The sequence below is a fragment of the Ictidomys tridecemlineatus genome, chromosome 6, assembly GCF_052094955.1.
Source record: "Ictidomys tridecemlineatus isolate mIctTri1 chromosome 6, mIctTri1.hap1, whole genome shotgun sequence".
Classification (NCBI taxonomy): Eukaryota; Metazoa; Chordata; class Mammalia; order Rodentia; family Sciuridae; genus Ictidomys; species Ictidomys tridecemlineatus.
In genome coordinates this window covers 22,377,251-22,395,229 of record NC_135482.1, presented here as the reverse complement: position 1 = coordinate 22,395,229, position 17,979 = coordinate 22,377,251, and the positions used below count along the sequence as shown (strand labels likewise).

The 17,979-nt window shown below is 37.2% G+C and overlaps 1 protein-coding gene across 1 annotated transcript in view; it reads left to right on the top strand.

Annotated features, from left to right (window-relative positions):
• Cfap54 (cilia and flagella associated protein 54) overlaps nt 1–17,979 on the top strand; it is a 283,309-nt gene that overhangs the window by 216,078 nt on the left and 49,252 nt on the right. The window contains exons 62-64 of the mRNA XM_078052960.1: nt 5,633–5,806; nt 8,125–8,348; nt 13,258–13,428. Of these exons, the coding sequence (XP_077909086.1) occupies nt 5,633–5,806; nt 8,125–8,348; nt 13,258–13,428 (569 nt within the window). The remainder of the gene's footprint in view (nt 1–5,632; nt 5,807–8,124; nt 8,349–13,257; nt 13,429–17,979) is intronic.

Here is a 17,979-nt window from a genome sequence, read left to right as displayed (position 1 = left end):
AAAATGTTTGCCCCCCACCTAAGTCTTAAAGCACTTAGTTTGTCTTGTCAGTTGTTCTTTCAAGTCAAAATGGCATTTTGTGAGGGAAAGAAGGAACACATTCAGATTTCACCTCCAGCAGTCACTAAGTGCTTTTCCTGGAGACAGCCTTTATATTTCAGTATGCCACAGAAGTTTATCATTTATCACAAACAACATCAGCAGTGTGGATAGTTAATAACTTTCACTGCTTCATCAGAAGTATTCTTAAGTGAAACTAGCATTTTAATTAATTTATTCATTTGACATGAAGAATGCCAAGATCACTAGTACAATTAAGTGCTACCACCTCCTGAGGTTCCTGCCAAGTTACCAGTATGACTAATGTCTGCCTTTGCCCTCAGTGCAAATGGCAGCACAATTGTTCCAGGGTAAACCACTAAATTCAGAAAAACTCTTCAGCATGTTGAGTATTTTTCTTGCATTATTGTCAATCATTCACATGAAAGGAGGTCCTCTTGGGATAGTTGGTGCTGATACCTTTAGACATATATGAAAAAAACTTTTAAGTCCAGCCACATCTGTAAATTTGAGCCATTTGTAAGGCAAAAGTATAATTCTGCAGACAAATTATGAACTGAGTCCTGAGTCTGCAACAACATCTTTAATCCAGGTGTTTTTATTGTTGGAAAGTTCTGTGAGTTCTTTGGATTTTGACCTGGTGGTGATTACTGCACCCAGAACACTTAGGTCTTAGACCTCAGGATGGACATTTGGCAACACCACGGGTACAATATTTTATTAATATCTAGGTTTTCCAGGGAATTTCTCTAGCTGAGGGAATTTCTCTAACTTACTGTATATGATACTCCACTGGCTTTTCCATTATTTGAAAAGCTGTAATAAATAAATTTTTTGGATTATTACATATGTTACATTTATAAGGTTTATTTCCTTTTTCTTTAAACTGTGAGCAGTTGGTTCCAACTTGTTGGCTGCATAATAATATTAAAAAATGTGCAGGTCATCATTAAGTTTCTTTCTGAGATGAACACCTCTCTTTCGTCATCTGCCTCCTCCTTTTTACTCTCGAGGACAATGACTTTGGGCATGGCTCCAAACATTTTGTGGTTTAGGGTTTTAGCTCTTCCCTGATTTTACTGAAAGTAGAATTTCTGTTTTTATTACTTATTTTCTTTGTTGTTTAGGGGTGATTTCCAGGAGGAAAAGAGGTTTTGCCAGTATTACACGAACATTTTCAAACTAGAAGTCACCACAAACTAGTGTTTATTTTTTAAAATAAATGTTTCACTCTTTTAATATAAATATAGAAAGGAACACAAATCATGCAGATAAAAATTTCATGAACAATTTCCAAGGAAATGCCCGTCTAACCAACGCTGGATCCATAAATAGAACAAGACCAACATCCAGGAGGTCTATACCATGCCCCTCTCTGGCCTCTAGCAACCTCCCTTTCTTCTGATTTCTGACAGGCAGATTAGTTTGGCCAATTTCTGAATTTTGTAAAAATGAAATAGTACAGTCCATATTCTATTGTTTGGCTACTTTTGTTTGGTGTTTTTTTTTGTAAGATTATCCTCTTTGTGGATGTAATATACAGCTTATTATCCATCCTAATATTGCTGCACATTTGGGGCTGTAATGAATAATGCCTCTATGAACATACTCTACAGGACACGGGAAACACAGATGTGTGCATTTTTATGTACATGTCAAGGAGTGGGATTCCTGGTCATGGGGTGTGCATATTTTAGTATGTAGCTTAGAAACTCTCCAAGGTATTTTTTTTTAACCCAGAACCCTATATTGAAATGAACTCCTTTCTTTACATCACTAAAGGTTATGTCCATCATAAATCAAGTGCCCACTTAACATAGGATCAGAGAAGTGGGGGACTGGGGAGGGAGGGGAAGAGACTGAGAGAAACTCAATAAAAAGACGTTTCAACATTTAATTAATAGGCATTCATGATATAGGCACGGGGGAAGTTAGGAAGCAGTCATCACAGTCCTTGCCAAGACTGAAGGGAGAGATGATTCTTCAAGTTGAAAGGTCTTACCATTTTCAAAGCAGCATAAATAAGAAAGGACCTAGACCTGGACCCCAAATGAAATATTAAATCACCACAAATAATAAGAAGAGTTGATGGAATATATTCCAGAGGGAGGAAATTCAGATCCACTGGAAAGGAATGAGCATTTGTTGGCATCAGGCTTCTTGCCATCAATGATTGGTGCTAGAAATCAGGAGAGCAAGGTCCTTGAAGATTTAGGGGAAGATGAGTTTCTACTGAAATCATATATTTAACTAAATCATGAGTCAAGTATGAGGACTTTGTAAGAATGCACATGGTTTACTTTTGGTGCACATTTATTGGTGCACATATTTGAGAATGCACCCCCAGTGTACAAAGTTGCACATGAAGAAAGGAAGCAACAGGAAGGAGGGCGGGAGGGAAGGAAAGGCAGGACCCCAGGGCTTCCAACTGTGCAGCAAACTGGAAATACATCCGCACAAAGTAGGTTGGCAAGTTTGTGAGGTCAGGAATGTCTTGAAGCAGCATGGATGGATTCTAGGCAGCAGAAAAAAATAACTAAAAGCTAGATATTATCATATTAAGAATATGGTAAAGAATACAATATTACTTTCCTCCACAAGGGAGTAAAAAAGACATCCAGAAATTATACTAGAGAATGTTCTTTAAGAATCCAGGCCCAAACATGAAGTGAATTAGAATATGACATGATTTTGAGACTGGTATGAGTAAAAACAATCCATTTGATCTTTATGCTAAGAAATTAATCCTTTGTGGGTCACAAGATTGCAGCATTTACCCTTCGTGAAAGAAATTTTGTCTTAAGGAAGTCAACAATCCTTATGAAGTTATAATAATTTTAAGTATTTATTGATTTTCAACTTAGAGGTAAAATAAAGAAGGATTCTTTATGGAGACAGAACAGATCTTCAATGTTATCAACTTTGAAAACAGGCTAGCAAGGAAAAGGAAGGGAGTAGATACTTTTAGATCACAAAGTATGACATCAAGAGATTATTTATATTTGGTGGAACTAGAAAGAGAGCTTTTAGAACAATGTTGATATATAAAAATAGGGGTACTAAATTTGGTGCTGTAAGTATAAAAATTTTGAAGTCAAAAGAGTGGTTGTGCAGGAAACATCACATACCCAGTCCTATTTTGTATTTTATTTAGAGATAGGCTCTCACTGAGTTACCTAGCACCTTGCTTTTGCTGGGGTTGGCTTTGAATTCTCGATCTTCCTGCCTCAGCCTCCCAAGCTGCTGGGATTACAGGCATGTGCCACCGTACCTGGCGAGAATTTCAGTTTTGATAATGTAAATGTATGGTGAAAATAAACAGCTCATTAAAAGATACAACATGTCAAATTGGATTACTTTCAGAAATGCAAATATGATTTAGTATTAGAAGATCTATTAAACTAAATCACTACATTAACTGATTAGAAGAGAAAAATATTCATCCTCTCAAATAAATTCACAAAAATTTAATAAAATTCAATCATTCATGAGTCTAAAACTAGGAATTAAAGTAAATATACTTAATTTGAAAAAGTTATAAGTGAGGAAAAAAACCTACTGCATTTATACTCAATATTCAAATGCGAACACTGTCCCCTTTAAAAGCAGGAGCAAAAAATATTATCACCACTTTGGTTCAAAATTGTTCTGGAATTCCTGCCTTGCACAGTATTAAACGGAAAAGAAATTTTACAAAATAAGTAATAGGCAAGAAAAAAAATCTGTCATTAGCTATGACATACTGACACAGCTAATTCCCCAAAACTACAGACAGTAAGAATCAATCGGTGTAAAATTTTATTTCTATAAATTTTAAACAGGCAATACATTTAAAAAAGATATTATATTCACTATAAAATATGTAAAACATCAAAAGATAAATCTAACAAAAGTTATACAACAAAAAATTATAAAATTTTGTTGAAAAAAATCCAGAAAACAAAGATATATAAGAACACTCAATATTGGTAACATGCCAAGTACGTTTTCTAAAAATGATTTATAAACAATGTAGTTTTGGAGCTGGGGTTGTATCTCAGTGGTAGAGCCCTTCCCTGGCACATGTGAGACACTGGGTACCCTCCTCAGCACCACATAAAAATAAATAAATAAAACAAAGGTATTGTGTTCATCTACAACTAAAAAATATTTTTTAAAAAATGTAGTTGCAGTAACAATTCATCAAGTTTTATTTTGTGTAATTTAACAATCTGATACTAAACTTTATACAGAAAAGCAAAAGCCAAGATTGGTTAAAAAAAACACCTGAAAAAGAACTACCTCATTACTTCCACTTTAAGGTAATTTGTGTACTTATGTACTAGATAATATGTACTCACATATTCATAGCAGTCTTGTTCATAATAACAAAGACAAAAATAAAACAAATTCAGAAAGAACCCCTATGTACCTCAACATTAGAATAGATAAATAAATCACAATATATTCATTTAAAGTAATAACATATGGTAATTAAAAATTGTCAATGAAATATAGCTATATTCATGAGCCTGGATAAATTTTAATGGAAAAAGATAAATGCATGCAATTTCTCTCCCAAAAAAGTCTCCAAAAGATAAAATTAATAATACATTATAGGATACATAATATCCACATTTAAATGATAAAGGTCAACTGTGGGCTATACATATTTACAGAGCAAGAGAGGGAATAAACTTCAATAAATGGTATCATATTCCACATTTCTCTGGGAACTGTTTTTTAACTCACTGTATGTCTTCAAATTCTCTCTATAACCACTTGCAACATGCCCATTTTAAAGAATAGACTCAGAAAATCAAAAGCTCAGAAAGGACCAAAGCACAGAGAGATTCAAGTTCATATTTTCTGAGAAATACTGCTGGGATTTGAAATGAGACTCTACTCTTCTATTTTCTTCCTTATAGATCTGATTCATTCCTCCTCATAAATGAAATCAAATGAATTGACTTATGTTGTTTGAAACTATAAAACTTCCATAAACATCTTTGAGCAAGACTTTGTTCATATAAGTGTTTAAGTTGTATGAGAGCCTACCAAATTGCTTTCCCAAAAAGCTGCAATCATAATTGTATCTGAATATTCTAGTTTCTTCAAATTATAATATTATTATTTTCATATTTTAATGTCTATGTGAAATGGCATTTCATCCTAATTTGCATGACCTTGATTTTTAGTGAGGCTAAATTATTTTGTCATTTGGGTTTACTTTTCTATGAATTACTTGTTAAATATGTGTATGTGTTTGTGTGTGTGTGTGAGAGAGAGAGAGAGAGAGAGAGAGAAAGAGAGAGAGAGAGACACTAGCCTATTGAAATTTGATTACTGAACATTTTTCTTAGGTATTTTGATATAGAGAAAAATAATTCATATGTGTTCTTATTATCTTTTCTCAGTCTATGATTTGTCAGTTAACATTGTATGTGAAATCTTTGAGACACAAAAGTGTCTTCATTGAACATATGCTCATGTGTCAGTCCTTCCCTTATAAGTTCTGCATTTTTTTCTGCATATGGTTGTTTTCAAGAAAAGTATAACATTGTATTATTTAAATTTTTTTTTTTACTTTCAGATAACTACGAAGTTGCCTTCCAGAATTGCTATGCAGTTTTGCACCAAAATAATGACATCTCTGACAACACAGATGCTAGAACAAAGATTCAGACCAAAGTAGAAATTACATGGGTCCTTCTCCTGCGCTACTATATACATCTACAAAGAATCAATAACATGAACAAATTGCTAGGTAGGTTTCAATGTGTTAAAAAAGAACATATTCCTTTCTGGTTCCTATTTAGGTCCTATTTGTTATTTAGAACTATGAAATTCCTCCCCCCTCCCTCCCTCCCTCCCTCTCCCTCCCTCCCTCCCTCCCTCTCCCTCCCTCCCTTCCTTCCTTCCTTCCTTCCTTCCTTCCTTCCTTCCTTCCTTCCTTCCTTCCTTCCTTCCTGTCAGGACTGCATTGAACTTGAGATCCTCCCACCTCAGCCTCCCCCCCTGAGTAGCTGAGATTATAAGCATGTATCACCATGCCTGGCTACCTAGCACGAGTAATCTCTTGTCAGAAGATAAAAATTTCGGGGGTACTTAATCTGGAATTCATGGGCCTTTCGGTAGAAAGTATTTCAATGTAATTGGTTTCCTTAGAAATTTTATATATTTTATTTCACTCTGATATAGAAACATCCTGATGCTTTCCATGAATGCCAGAGTGTTTGGTCCATGGCTCAAGATGGTTTGGAAACAGTGATCACAATGTGACAACTTATGAAATAAATAGGATAAAAGTTTGGCTTTAGAGAAACCAGTATTCCAGCATCCAGTATGAAAAAGAGAAGAAATGCATAGCTTAAGATGGGCTATTTAACCCTGTGGAGCATTGCTGTTCTTGTTTTCTTTTTTAAATGACTGTTTACAGAATATCTAGAAAGACTGGTGAAGTCTGCTTCCTATCAGTCCCTCTTGTGGTTTTGTAAGAATGTACATTATCACGGATTATCTGTGCCTATGACGTCAGTGACACAGTGTTGCTGAGCACAAACAGAAAAGACAGTTTGACCCATGCTAAGGTCCAGCAGTGGGAAAGTCAGCAGGGAAAATAGGCTGAATTACAAGTGACCGACTCAGGTATCAAGAGTTAGCAGTGGGATAAGCAAGTGTTCAGAAAGGTGACAGGGCTAAAAATTTCATCATGATGGGGCCTAGAGCAGTGGAAGTACAGAGAGGAAGGAGGTGGACACGAGGCAGTACAGCCAGCTCTGGTGATGCCCTCCCCTGCAGCAACCTAGCTAGCCTCTGATTCACCTGTGGCCATGTCCCATGTCAAACACCCTCACTGCTTCTGCTCTGGGTTTTCTTGGAAACTCCAGGACAGCTTGGAGGTGTCAGGCAGTCCACATACCTAGGATAACTTTCAACTAACAAGGTCAGGAAAGGCTAGACAAACAGTTGGGCTTCTGTCTCTTACTGGGACTAAATCTCCTTGGTTTTTCAAGAGGTTTCAGGAGGATCGAATCCTCGTTGCCCATAGCTGTAGCCCATTCATTTACTCACCTTTATTAGCTCATGTTTCCCCCGACCCAGTTTGCCCATTCCTCCACTTACGCTCCTTGAGATCACTTTTCAAATAAACCACCTGAACCTAAAATCTTGCTTTGGGGTCTGTTTGGGGAGAACCCCCCAAAAGACAGGTAGACAGAATACATGGTACTATTATTATTACTCAACACTGGAAGTGATATCCCATGTGCCTCTGAAATTTTCTTTCCTGCCTTTGACAAAAAAGTAACTCCATTAGTATATTAGCTCTAAAATCAGGAAGATGATTGGCAGCGCCTCGCTGGCGTGGGGATGATGCCTGAGAGGAAAGTTTCTGATTTGGTGATAATACAAATGAAACCAAGCCAAGTGAGTGGAACAAGCGGCCCAGGCTTTAACTGGGGTGGGGGTTCACCTGGAGGAGAAAGGGAACAGCACTACCAGGCTGGTCCCTGGACATAAGAAATGGGGCAAGCTTTCATTCTTGTGTGGGGTTGCAGGGTGGGTCATATCCTGGGAGTTTCTCCACTGGTTATGGGCGCAGTGTCAGAAGATGTTCTTTTTCTTGTGCAAACATCCTGGTTTGAGGCTGTTGCAGCTGCTGAGGGAGCAAAGTATGTGGGCGAATGAAATCCTATACGGTACTTTCAATCAATAGCAGGTAAAGGGCCCAGGAGGTTGTTTGACCTCTGTCCTTTTGGGGGGCTCCCAACAGTTTTATTCTCACATCTAATCTATTCTTGGAGACATTGTGGCAAAGGCACCCTGGCTTTTATGAGGCACCTTGTCTCTGTGGTCCATAGATTGCTTGGGAGAATGGGTAGGGTAGGGGAAACCCATATAATACTTTCAATGGGTAATAGACTAAGAGTTAGGGCCTTGGGAAGGCATCTATCTGCCTTTTTGTCACCCTGATGGTCCCTGACTGTCAGAGATATACAGAGCAGTGGTTAGCACACAAACCAGCAACATCAAGACATTCTGTTACCTAGCAGGAATCTAATTCAAGTATTTTTCTTCCTTAAGCATCTGCAAAGCCAGTATCTGGAATTTCCTTGCCAGATGATACGCTTCTCACATCCCTTTACAACTCCGAACTGATTTTACGTGAAAAAGAAATGCATTTTTTTCTTAAAAGGCACTTACAGCTATATTCGTCGTCTTGTATTGATGAATTCCCAAAAGAACTTTTTCTAGGATTGGAAAAACCACATCTTGCAGAGAGAGTCCTATATGACACAATAGCCAAGGTAAGTTTTTAAAACATTAAATCTCTATGGTGTTTAAAACTTCTTAGAATTCGTCCTCACAAGTCTGAAGGAAGTGCATGAACCCCTGTATTGGCACAGAGATCTCCATTTCCCTCAGAGTTTTAGGGAATGCTCATTTTTGTTTTACTATTTAGGCAGGAGAAACATACAGCCTAGATTTTCAGGACAGTTCACATTTCAAATGTTCTGTCTTCTTGTTTTCATAAACCTTGAATTTCAGACTTTTCTACATTCCTGCACAAAACGTCTCTCAGGCAGCCATTTTGCCAAGAAGTGACACAAATTTCAATATCACCCCTCTCTAGTCAAAGTTTCTAATTTATACTTCATTTCTGTACCTTTGTTTTAAATATATAATAAAAATTCAGGGTGTGTACTTTTTACAGTTGTGAATGCAAATAGAAAATAGAGGTAGAAATTTTAAATAAGGTAAAAGTTAGAAGATTTTTTTACCTTTGGAAAGTTATTAAATTAGCTCGGTGGTAGATCACCACTAGTATGCATGAGACCCTGGGTTCAATCCCCAGTACCACAAAAGCAAAACAAAAACAACCAACCTGTTGAAAGATATAAAAAGGGGAATATGAGTGAAGTTTTTTTAATTGACACACCTAGGGTCTTAAATAATAGTGATTTGAATATTTGAATAAGCAATCAAAATTGCTGGAATATCAGATGCTAAAAAAGTAAAGGGTTTTGTTTAAAAATAGGAATATGTGCCTAAAATTTAGTACTCAACAAACATAATACAATACACCAGAGCAACTCGTAGTTGATATAAACAAAGGATGGAGAAGACATAGTCCCTGTACATAGTCTTCATATGGGAGAAGAGAAAGACATAAAATTAGACCAAAAGAATTAAGTTATTTCAGAGATGCTTTTTTTTTTTTAGGAAAAAAGTGTCAGAAAGAATGTGAAAATTGAAACATATTAGTATATAGGGGGCAAAGAATAGAGGAAAAGGACTCATCTAAGAAAGAGATGATAGAGAAATGAAGCTTGTGATCACAATGGAAAGGAAAAGATCCCTATAAAAGACAATTGTTTCAGTAAAGTTGGAAACCACCTCCACAACAGTTTGATGAGCCTTTGGATATGGAAAGCAAATAAGATGGACTGGCAGAAATTATTCTGCCATTAGAACTTCTGCTCACTGGAACATGGCGACACCATCAGTAGCTCTGAGGGAGGCAGGATGACCAGCAAAGTTCTACAAAGTTCTGCTTTGTAGACTCAGTTTGAGATTCAAGCAGAAAAACTCAAGTGGACATGACATGTCCATTACATATTTGTAAAATGAACAAATTGATTTACTTTTGCAGAATACTTTCAAAAGCAGAAAAATTCTTCTTTATTTTGAACTCTTTCTACGTCAACTTTCACCATCTAGCTCTTTTATTAAAAAAAAAACATGTTTTTAGTTGTCCATGGACCTTTATTTAATTTATTTATTTATATGTGGTGCTGAGACTCAAACCCAGTGCCTCATACATGTTAGACAAGTGCTATACCACTGAGCCACAACCCCAGCCCCCACCTAACTCTTTATGTTTACAATTATAGACTTTCCTATACCAGACATGTCTATGTTTCTGATGTAAACTGTCCCAGAGCAGTGATCTGAAAAATTTGGTTCATTCCAGAGTGACAGCCTTCGTTCATCTTATTCTACTACAATATAGCAACCTTATGTTTTGGGTAGATAATAATAAAAAGTTTTAAAAATCATTCTTTTGGTCATTCCTGCCCTTCTACTCAAGAGAGTCAGATGATTTAGTTAATAAGTTGTGAGTTGAAGAAAGTTGTGGTAAAACTCTTTAAGGAATTTTTAAGAATTCAGTTAAAGAAGTGATTCCCAAGGGATTATGGAGTTGTCCCCAGAGCAATGTCTTGGGATCACATGGGAAGATTTTCCAAAGGACTTTCCTGTCCTTCCTGGATTCTAGACTTTTGTGCCATGCTTGATACTCAGCATCCACCTTCTTGCCCAGATTCTAAATCATTTGACAAATAAGAGAAAAGAATAAGATGGATCAAGACTTAAAAATACCTACCTTATGGTCATGAAATTGACATTATAGGATGAAGTTTATATACTACGTGAATTCATTACTTCCAAGTAATGAATACCAAAGTAGGAAGATTTATCAATCCAGTCATATATTATTGGGTGATTATAGGCCACTTCATGTGGACACAGGCCCCTCAAAAATCTGTTGTATGAAGGAACAGAGAGTGTTCACTCCCAGTAAAGATTCACTTTTCCTAAATTACCAATCAAATAAGTATCCCCTAGGGAGAGGAGTGAGTGAGGAAGTAGACAGGCTGGGAATCTAATGTTAATGTCTCTACCCCCACCCCACCCCAAAGGAAGGAATCAGTGGATGTGGGATGAAATTGTTTCCATCTATGTAACACCAGATTCCCATTCTGAACCCACATCCCCTTCCCCAGGAACTGAGGTTCGCTTTGAGGATTGCTACGATATTTCCCAGACACCTCTGCTGTTTTAAAGTAGGGGACGGAGAATAGGGAAGGCTATGAAAGTAGTTTTAATGGATCTGTTCTTGTGGTTATTGAATAAAACTTTGGAAACTAATATGTGTGACTTCTTCATATGTGCTCTGAAAGGAGCTCTGCAAGGTATTTTAGCATTAAGGGCAACCTACTATTACCCAGTTCCCAAGGATGATGCTCCAAAGGTACGACTTTGAATATCTTGTAAATACATGAGACATTTCTAATGGCAACAGTGTTATCAAAGAGTTGTTCACCCTGTTTGCTCTTTTTTGATATAATTAGTGTAACACTCTCCCAGGATAATCAGCTCTAGAGATCACTGTCACTTGCCTGACAGGTGCGAGCTACCTAATCATGTGTTTGTTTCACTAGGGTAGACAGCTAACGAGCATAAAGCCTTTTTGGATTTTTTTTATATGAATGCCAAGCTTGGCTGATTTTTATAATAACATTTTTGAGGCTTTAATCACTCAGGAGGCTATTTCAATCAAACTCTTCCCACAATTTGATACTTCAACCTGCTTTTCCTGCAAGAAGTAGATGCCTTTTCCAGAACAATCATTGCTATGTGTTGTGCTCATCAGTTGTGTGAATCTCTATGTCATGATGTCTATTGGAGCTTTGTGAGGGGAAAACAAAGCCAAGCCAATTTCATTGAAAATTCCACTGAAAAGACATGTTTAGAACTGTACATGATACTGAGCTACTTATGCTAATGCTATGTGTGCCAGCAACAGTCTGTACAAGGTCAAATGTATGACTAGTGCAAAGCGGTTCGTTGTTTATAGGACTGTGGCAACCTAGGGTTCACTAGGTAGGTCCGTCCTTTCATTCTTTTCAAAGAACAGAGAAAGCATATAAAAAGTACTTAGTGTATAACTCTTCAATTGGCTTATATAATCAATCACATTAATTATATAAGATATTACAGTACTTTAAAGATAATGGAAACCTATATACCTGTTTTGATATTGATTTCTATTACAATTTACTGTTATTAGCCCATCATGGTACAAGATACTGCATATATCAAAGTAAAGGTATTTGGTTCTTATTCTTTTATACTTAGCTAGTGATGAAATATGAATTATTTGCTCAAATCATTGTCAGAATCTCTGAGAGTTATTCAGTTATGGGAAAATGGGAGAAATTATTTTTTTAAATTATTTACCTGTTTTGTTTGTTTGTTTCTTTTGTTTTGTTTTTGTGAATTATCTGACATGGCATTAGTCTTAATTATGCAACTTTGAGGGTCTATTTAACCCTCACAATCTTGCTTATTTTTTATGCTGGTTATGCTTTAAAGTATCATAGCTTTTATGATAGCCTGTAGACATTTTTGAAAAGTTTTCACACTTAATATTACCTTGCAGTCAAAACATCTTTTTTCTTTTATCAGTAGGCAACTTGAAAGGTCACTGTCTTTCTCTTTCTATTTTATTTTGAGGACTTGCATTGTATCCTGAATAGGTTAAGAAATAATGGGAAGGACAAAACCTTATAGAAACACCAAGCATTTGTTTCTGGCACGGACATGTTCCACTCAGTCCACAAACCTTTGATGTCAGAAATAGGGCAACAGAGGCACTGCTTCTCAGCTACTGTTCTGTGATCCTGGGAATGACATGAAGTTGATCTTGAAAATAGTTTTCCCTCCATTGTCGGTCCTTTTTATACTGAAGATACTGTTAGCACTGTTATTATCTATCTGGCTAGCCTGTCTTTTTGTTGATACACAGCCACCATGCTTTGTTTTCTTAGCTGCCTTGGACAATTAAATAATTTATGAATTTGCATTCTACACACTGAGATTTCTTGAAGACTCTTGACTTAATGACCAATTTCTATAAAAGAATTTGGGCCCAGATTCACCAAAGACGTGTGAACTTATAAATCAGCTACATTCATTGAAAGAAGGAATGAGGGCCATGAGTTTTCACCTTTCAGAGCAAAAACTGTGTCTTGTTTTGTATATGGCACCGTGACTGGAAAATAGATAATAAATTATAGCCACACTCTCAGTGTATTCACCAATGAATAAACCAAAGACAACAAAGAAGATGTTTCTTAGAAACAGTGATGAACTTGAGAAGGTGGCATGGATATTTTCCCCTCCAGATCATTCCTCTCAAAATTCACTAAGTGGAAGAAATTTGTCAAGTCTGCTGGGTTTTAAAGCATATTTTTATTATAGCAGAATCTATAGTGACCTAGAGACAGTTTAAAGATTACCTTTGTAAAACAAGGTACAAAAAATTCTCAGAATTTTCCAGTACAATCAATTAATTTTCTTTAAATATTGAATGAGTTCATTATAAGCAGTTAAACTAACATGAATTTTGTTGTTGTCATTGTTGTTCCCTAGATATATCATGACAGTTCCCTGCAGTCTATCTTTTCTTCAAAACTTCTTTCCAGTACATCTTCTGTGGACGTTACGTCATCAGAAATGGTAGTACCAACTGTAAACAAAGAACTTTGCTTTCAGTGGTACATTCCTCCCCTGGAAAGACCTCCAAAGGAAGGAGAACCTATGGTATGGAATATCATGACAAAGCTAAGTCTTCTGCTTAGATATAAAGTTTAACGAGACCATTTCAACTTAAACAGCAGCAAGTGCCAGTCCCTGAACTATTGACAATTGAATAGTGGTTAAGATTCTAGGAGATTCTTGAAAATGGGTCAAGCTTTTAAAAATGGAACAGTTGGTCAATATAGCCTTTTGCAGGAGAACCTTCCACTATAGAATTCCTTTGATTGCTACTTTTTCTAAGAAGAGCCTCAGGCTTTTTCCCATAAGATGTTTTCCATATACTTTTCCCCTGTTCAGCATTTTTATTTGCTTTTCTCCATCCGTGTTGGTCTTCTATTGCACTTCCCAGAGCACCAGTGTTGTCCCCTCTAGCTGTGCCTCTGGTAGCTCCTGCAGCTCCTGACTCATATGACCTCTGTCAAATCCTGAAGCCTCCTGGGCCTCTCTCTCTTCTCACACTGGCCCCTTCATCCTGCTTCCTTAGGCTGGAAACCTGCTACTAACTCTCAGCCAATTATATATTTCTTTTTATACAGATGAAAAGAGAAACTTTAAAGTATCACTTCCCAGATTTATTTGAAGTTATTTCCTACTTTTTAAAATTCAGTTATCCCTCAGTATCTTCTGGGGATTGGTTCTAGGATTCTCTAAGGATATCAAAATCCACAGATGCGCAAGTCTCTCATGAAATTTTGTTGATTTGGCATATAACCTATTTGTGTTCTTCCCTGTACTTTAGATCACCTCTAGTTTACTTATAATACCTAATACAATGTAAATGATATAAAAATAGTTATTATACTGTGTTGTTTAGGGAATGATGACAAAGAAAGATGAAATCTGTGAAGTTCAGTTTGGATACAATTTTTTTTTCCCCTAAATACTTTCAACCTGTGAATGTAGAAGTGGATATGGAGAACAGTGGGTGCTGTCCTTCCCACCCCACAGAGGCCTGTCCTGGACAGATATTCCATATATGTTTTAAAAATAATGAATAATGAATCTATAATATCTTTTAGAGAAATTTACTAAAGCAGTTTCCTAATAGTGGTTCCAAAAAGACTAATAGCTCAGGGAATCAATATACTGGCTCATGAGTAGCATAAAGAAAATGAAACACAAGGAAAAACATATCAGAATGCCTCACATACGATAGGTAAAAAATATTGTATTCTGAATATTTTGCTTCATGGTCTATGTTGTAAAAATAAAATTTCACCGTAAGTCAGAATTTATTTACTTGCTGTCAAAAAAGCCAGGAAAAAGAAGGGTTACTTAGTTGAGAAACAGAATGTTTACCTAAGCAACAAGTTTAAAAGAATAAGAAATAGGGCATGAAGTCCATTTCATAAGGTCAGAAAAACATCACGGACTGTGGTGAGCCAGCTAAGGGCTGTGTGTGAACTAGGAGCATGAGTACGTGAGTGGACAGGCTGATGTTGCCTCTCTGTTTGCGCTGGTGACGTCTGTGTCTTTTTCACTCACTTTGCTGATGATCCCCACAGCACCTAAGATGGGTATGGCCTTCCAAGATGTCAGTCAATCTGCTGATCACAAGACATCACGACTCAACGCCCCCCCCCCAAGCCTGACCCCCCTCATTGGGGTGGAACTTTCTCCCGTGTCTTCCCGGTAGTTAAAAGGGGCTTCAGGACATCCTCCCTCTCCTTTTTTTTCTGTGGGAGGTGGAGCAGAGGGGCCGTCTCTAAAAAAATCCCAAGGAAAAAGGTATTTTCTCTGTCTTGGTGTGGTTATTTCATGCCAACCCAAATTCACCTGCAGTGACAGGGAATGAATTTGTTGCGTGCCACGGCAATGTACATCTCAGGCAAGGGCTGGATGGGCTATGACGTCCGCATGCTGCTATCAGAAACAATGTGGAAGAGTCAAATGTAAAGACTACATCTGCATATAATTAGATAAGCAAGGTTTGCCCCCAATAATCAAGTTTGAAAATTAGCAAGAGCGCACAAACTGGGGTCAAACATAGATGAGAAGCCAAGTTCCAACAAATTCTGTCTTAAACAGTGATTTTTGCAAGCCACAAGAAAAGATGCAGAACATTCTGTGTTCCCATTTCTTAGTTTGGATATATTTTTCCTTGCTTAACAGAAAGTATGTATGAATTGTTCATAATGGAAGATAGTTGCTGTCATAAAATTCAGGAAAAAAAATTGAAAAATGTTGGCTTAGAGGAACTAGATCTTCTCAGACACCAAATCCTATTTTTGGAAGAATACTGAATGAAATTTATCGGATGATATGAATATGGGTGTATTTGTGCATTCATCTACTCATCATTTTAGGACCTCAGTGTAGTGTTTGGTGTTGAATAACTGGTTGAAGCTCATGAGGCCCACAAGATGATAATACTAGTGAGAACTTGAACAGAGTGTACTATGTTCTGGAATCTTCACTCTGTGAAGTCTGTGACATCATTAGGCACTTGTCTTTCTCTGTCCCCCCTGTTTCACTTAGCATTGTCCTCCAGGTTCATCCACATTATCACCAATGACAGAATTTTATTCTTTGTTTCTTTATTGCTGAATTGTATTCTCTTATGAATATATTTCTGTACTCATTCACCTGTTGATGGACACTTGGTTGTGTCCATATCTTGGCTATTGTGAACATTGCTGTGATAAGTATTAGAGAGTAGATATCTCTTTGACGTACTGATTTTATTTCCTTTAGAAATGTGCCCAGCAGTGAGATCCTAGGTCTTCATATGTGATGCTGGAAGTTCTCGGCTTTTTCTTCTATTCCCTGTGTATTGGGGTTCCACAGTGTGCTTTGGCTTAGGTCTTCAATCCATTCTGCTGGATTTTTAGGATGCCCTTTTCAATCTGGAAAGTAGTGTACTTCAGTTCATAGAGATTTTTTTCTTTGACAGTTTCCTTGCCTCGGATGTCTCTGTGTCTTCTTGACTATTGAACCTATTGGACCAAGTATTTAGTTTGCTAATCTTTTCTCCCCTATTATCTATGATTTCAAATTTAGGTTTCACTTTGGAGGAGATGAGGTTCAAGTTTATGTTTCAAATCTTTTACTGATTATTTAGTTGCTATGTTAATTTTTTAATTTTTAGAGTGCTTACTTGTTTTCCAGTGGTTCTATTTTAATAGCATGTGTTCCTACTTCATGGACGCAGGTCTGTCCTTTTCCCTGCAGGTACTAATTACGGTTCCATTGAAGCTTTCTTCTGCTCTCTGTGTTGTATCTGATCCTTCCAGTTCCTTTCCTCTGTTGGTTTTGGCATCTGCCTTTCATTTCCTGCTCTGAACTCTTGACTGACTGTAGGTGTTTGAAGTGAGGCACTGAGGAGCGTCTGGGGTCAGGCTTCCTGATTTATGGGCCTCATTGGAGGATATCTGCAGACGGAGCCAGCAGTTTCACTTAAGTTTGCAGAAATGTCAGCATCTGTGCGTCTTTTCTCTTTAACTGGTCAATTTCCCCCACAGAGGATTTTCTTGGACACCTGCTTTGTTACCTACATTCTGGGAAGAGGCTGTGATGGAGTGAGGGGATATCGTGCATTCGGAATACATTAATTCCAATATTTTCACTCCAGCACCTAACCCCTGCCCCAATGTCCCTGATCATAGATCCTCAAGACTTAATATCAGCAGAGAGCAAAATGGAAGAATTTCATCCAAGAGAGAGGAGGCAAGGGGATTGGGGATCTCCTGGCTCTGTGGGCTCTGAGAAGGGCGGGGAAGCATTTGTCCAATGCTCCTGTTTGCAGTCCTACCCACTCCTGCCTTCTAAGGTGCCTACACCTCCAGTCCAGGAGCCTTTTCAGTTTTAGATCATGCTTCCTGTTGGCAGTTCCTCAAGTCACTTAAGACACAGCTTTTCCTCTCTGCTGAGTTTTCCAAGTGTTTTCTTCCTTCAGAATGCTGCTAACATTGTCTGTTTCGCCTCTTCTCTTCTTCTTTCTGTCCTTGGTGCTTAAAAAAATTCCCTTTACTCTTATTTTAGTTTGTTTTTTCAAGGAAGCAGAGATAAATAACATTGTGCTTAATCAGTCAGTTTTGATGACCAGGCTTGGGCTTTAACTTTATTATATCTAAAATGAGGGAATTTGACCAGACCATCTCTATGGTTCTGTGAATCTCAAATTCTATGACTCCATGACTGTAAATAGGTGCCATATTGCATGGGCCTTACTCTAAAAATTATCAGAATGCAAACAACAGAGAAATTACTAGAATGTGAGTAATCAAGAGAAGTCTCATCTTAGAGGTGGGTCCTGGAAAGTTGTGAGTGGGTTGAATGAATGGAGAGGAGAGGAGGGGAACATCATAGGTCCACACTGAGGAATAACAAGAAACCAAGATGGAGATCCACCAGGTTCAGGTGTAGTATTACTACAGTGGGCCTTCAAATGCTGAAATTTAAACTTACAGTATGAAATCTCACTTTTCAAAAATAATTTACTATTCCAAATAGTATTCTTTTTCATCTATGACCTGTATATAGTTCTTGTTCATATCATTTCTCTGAACTAAATTTTGGGGAAAAATCCTCTTTTTGCTTTTCTAAAGAAAAACT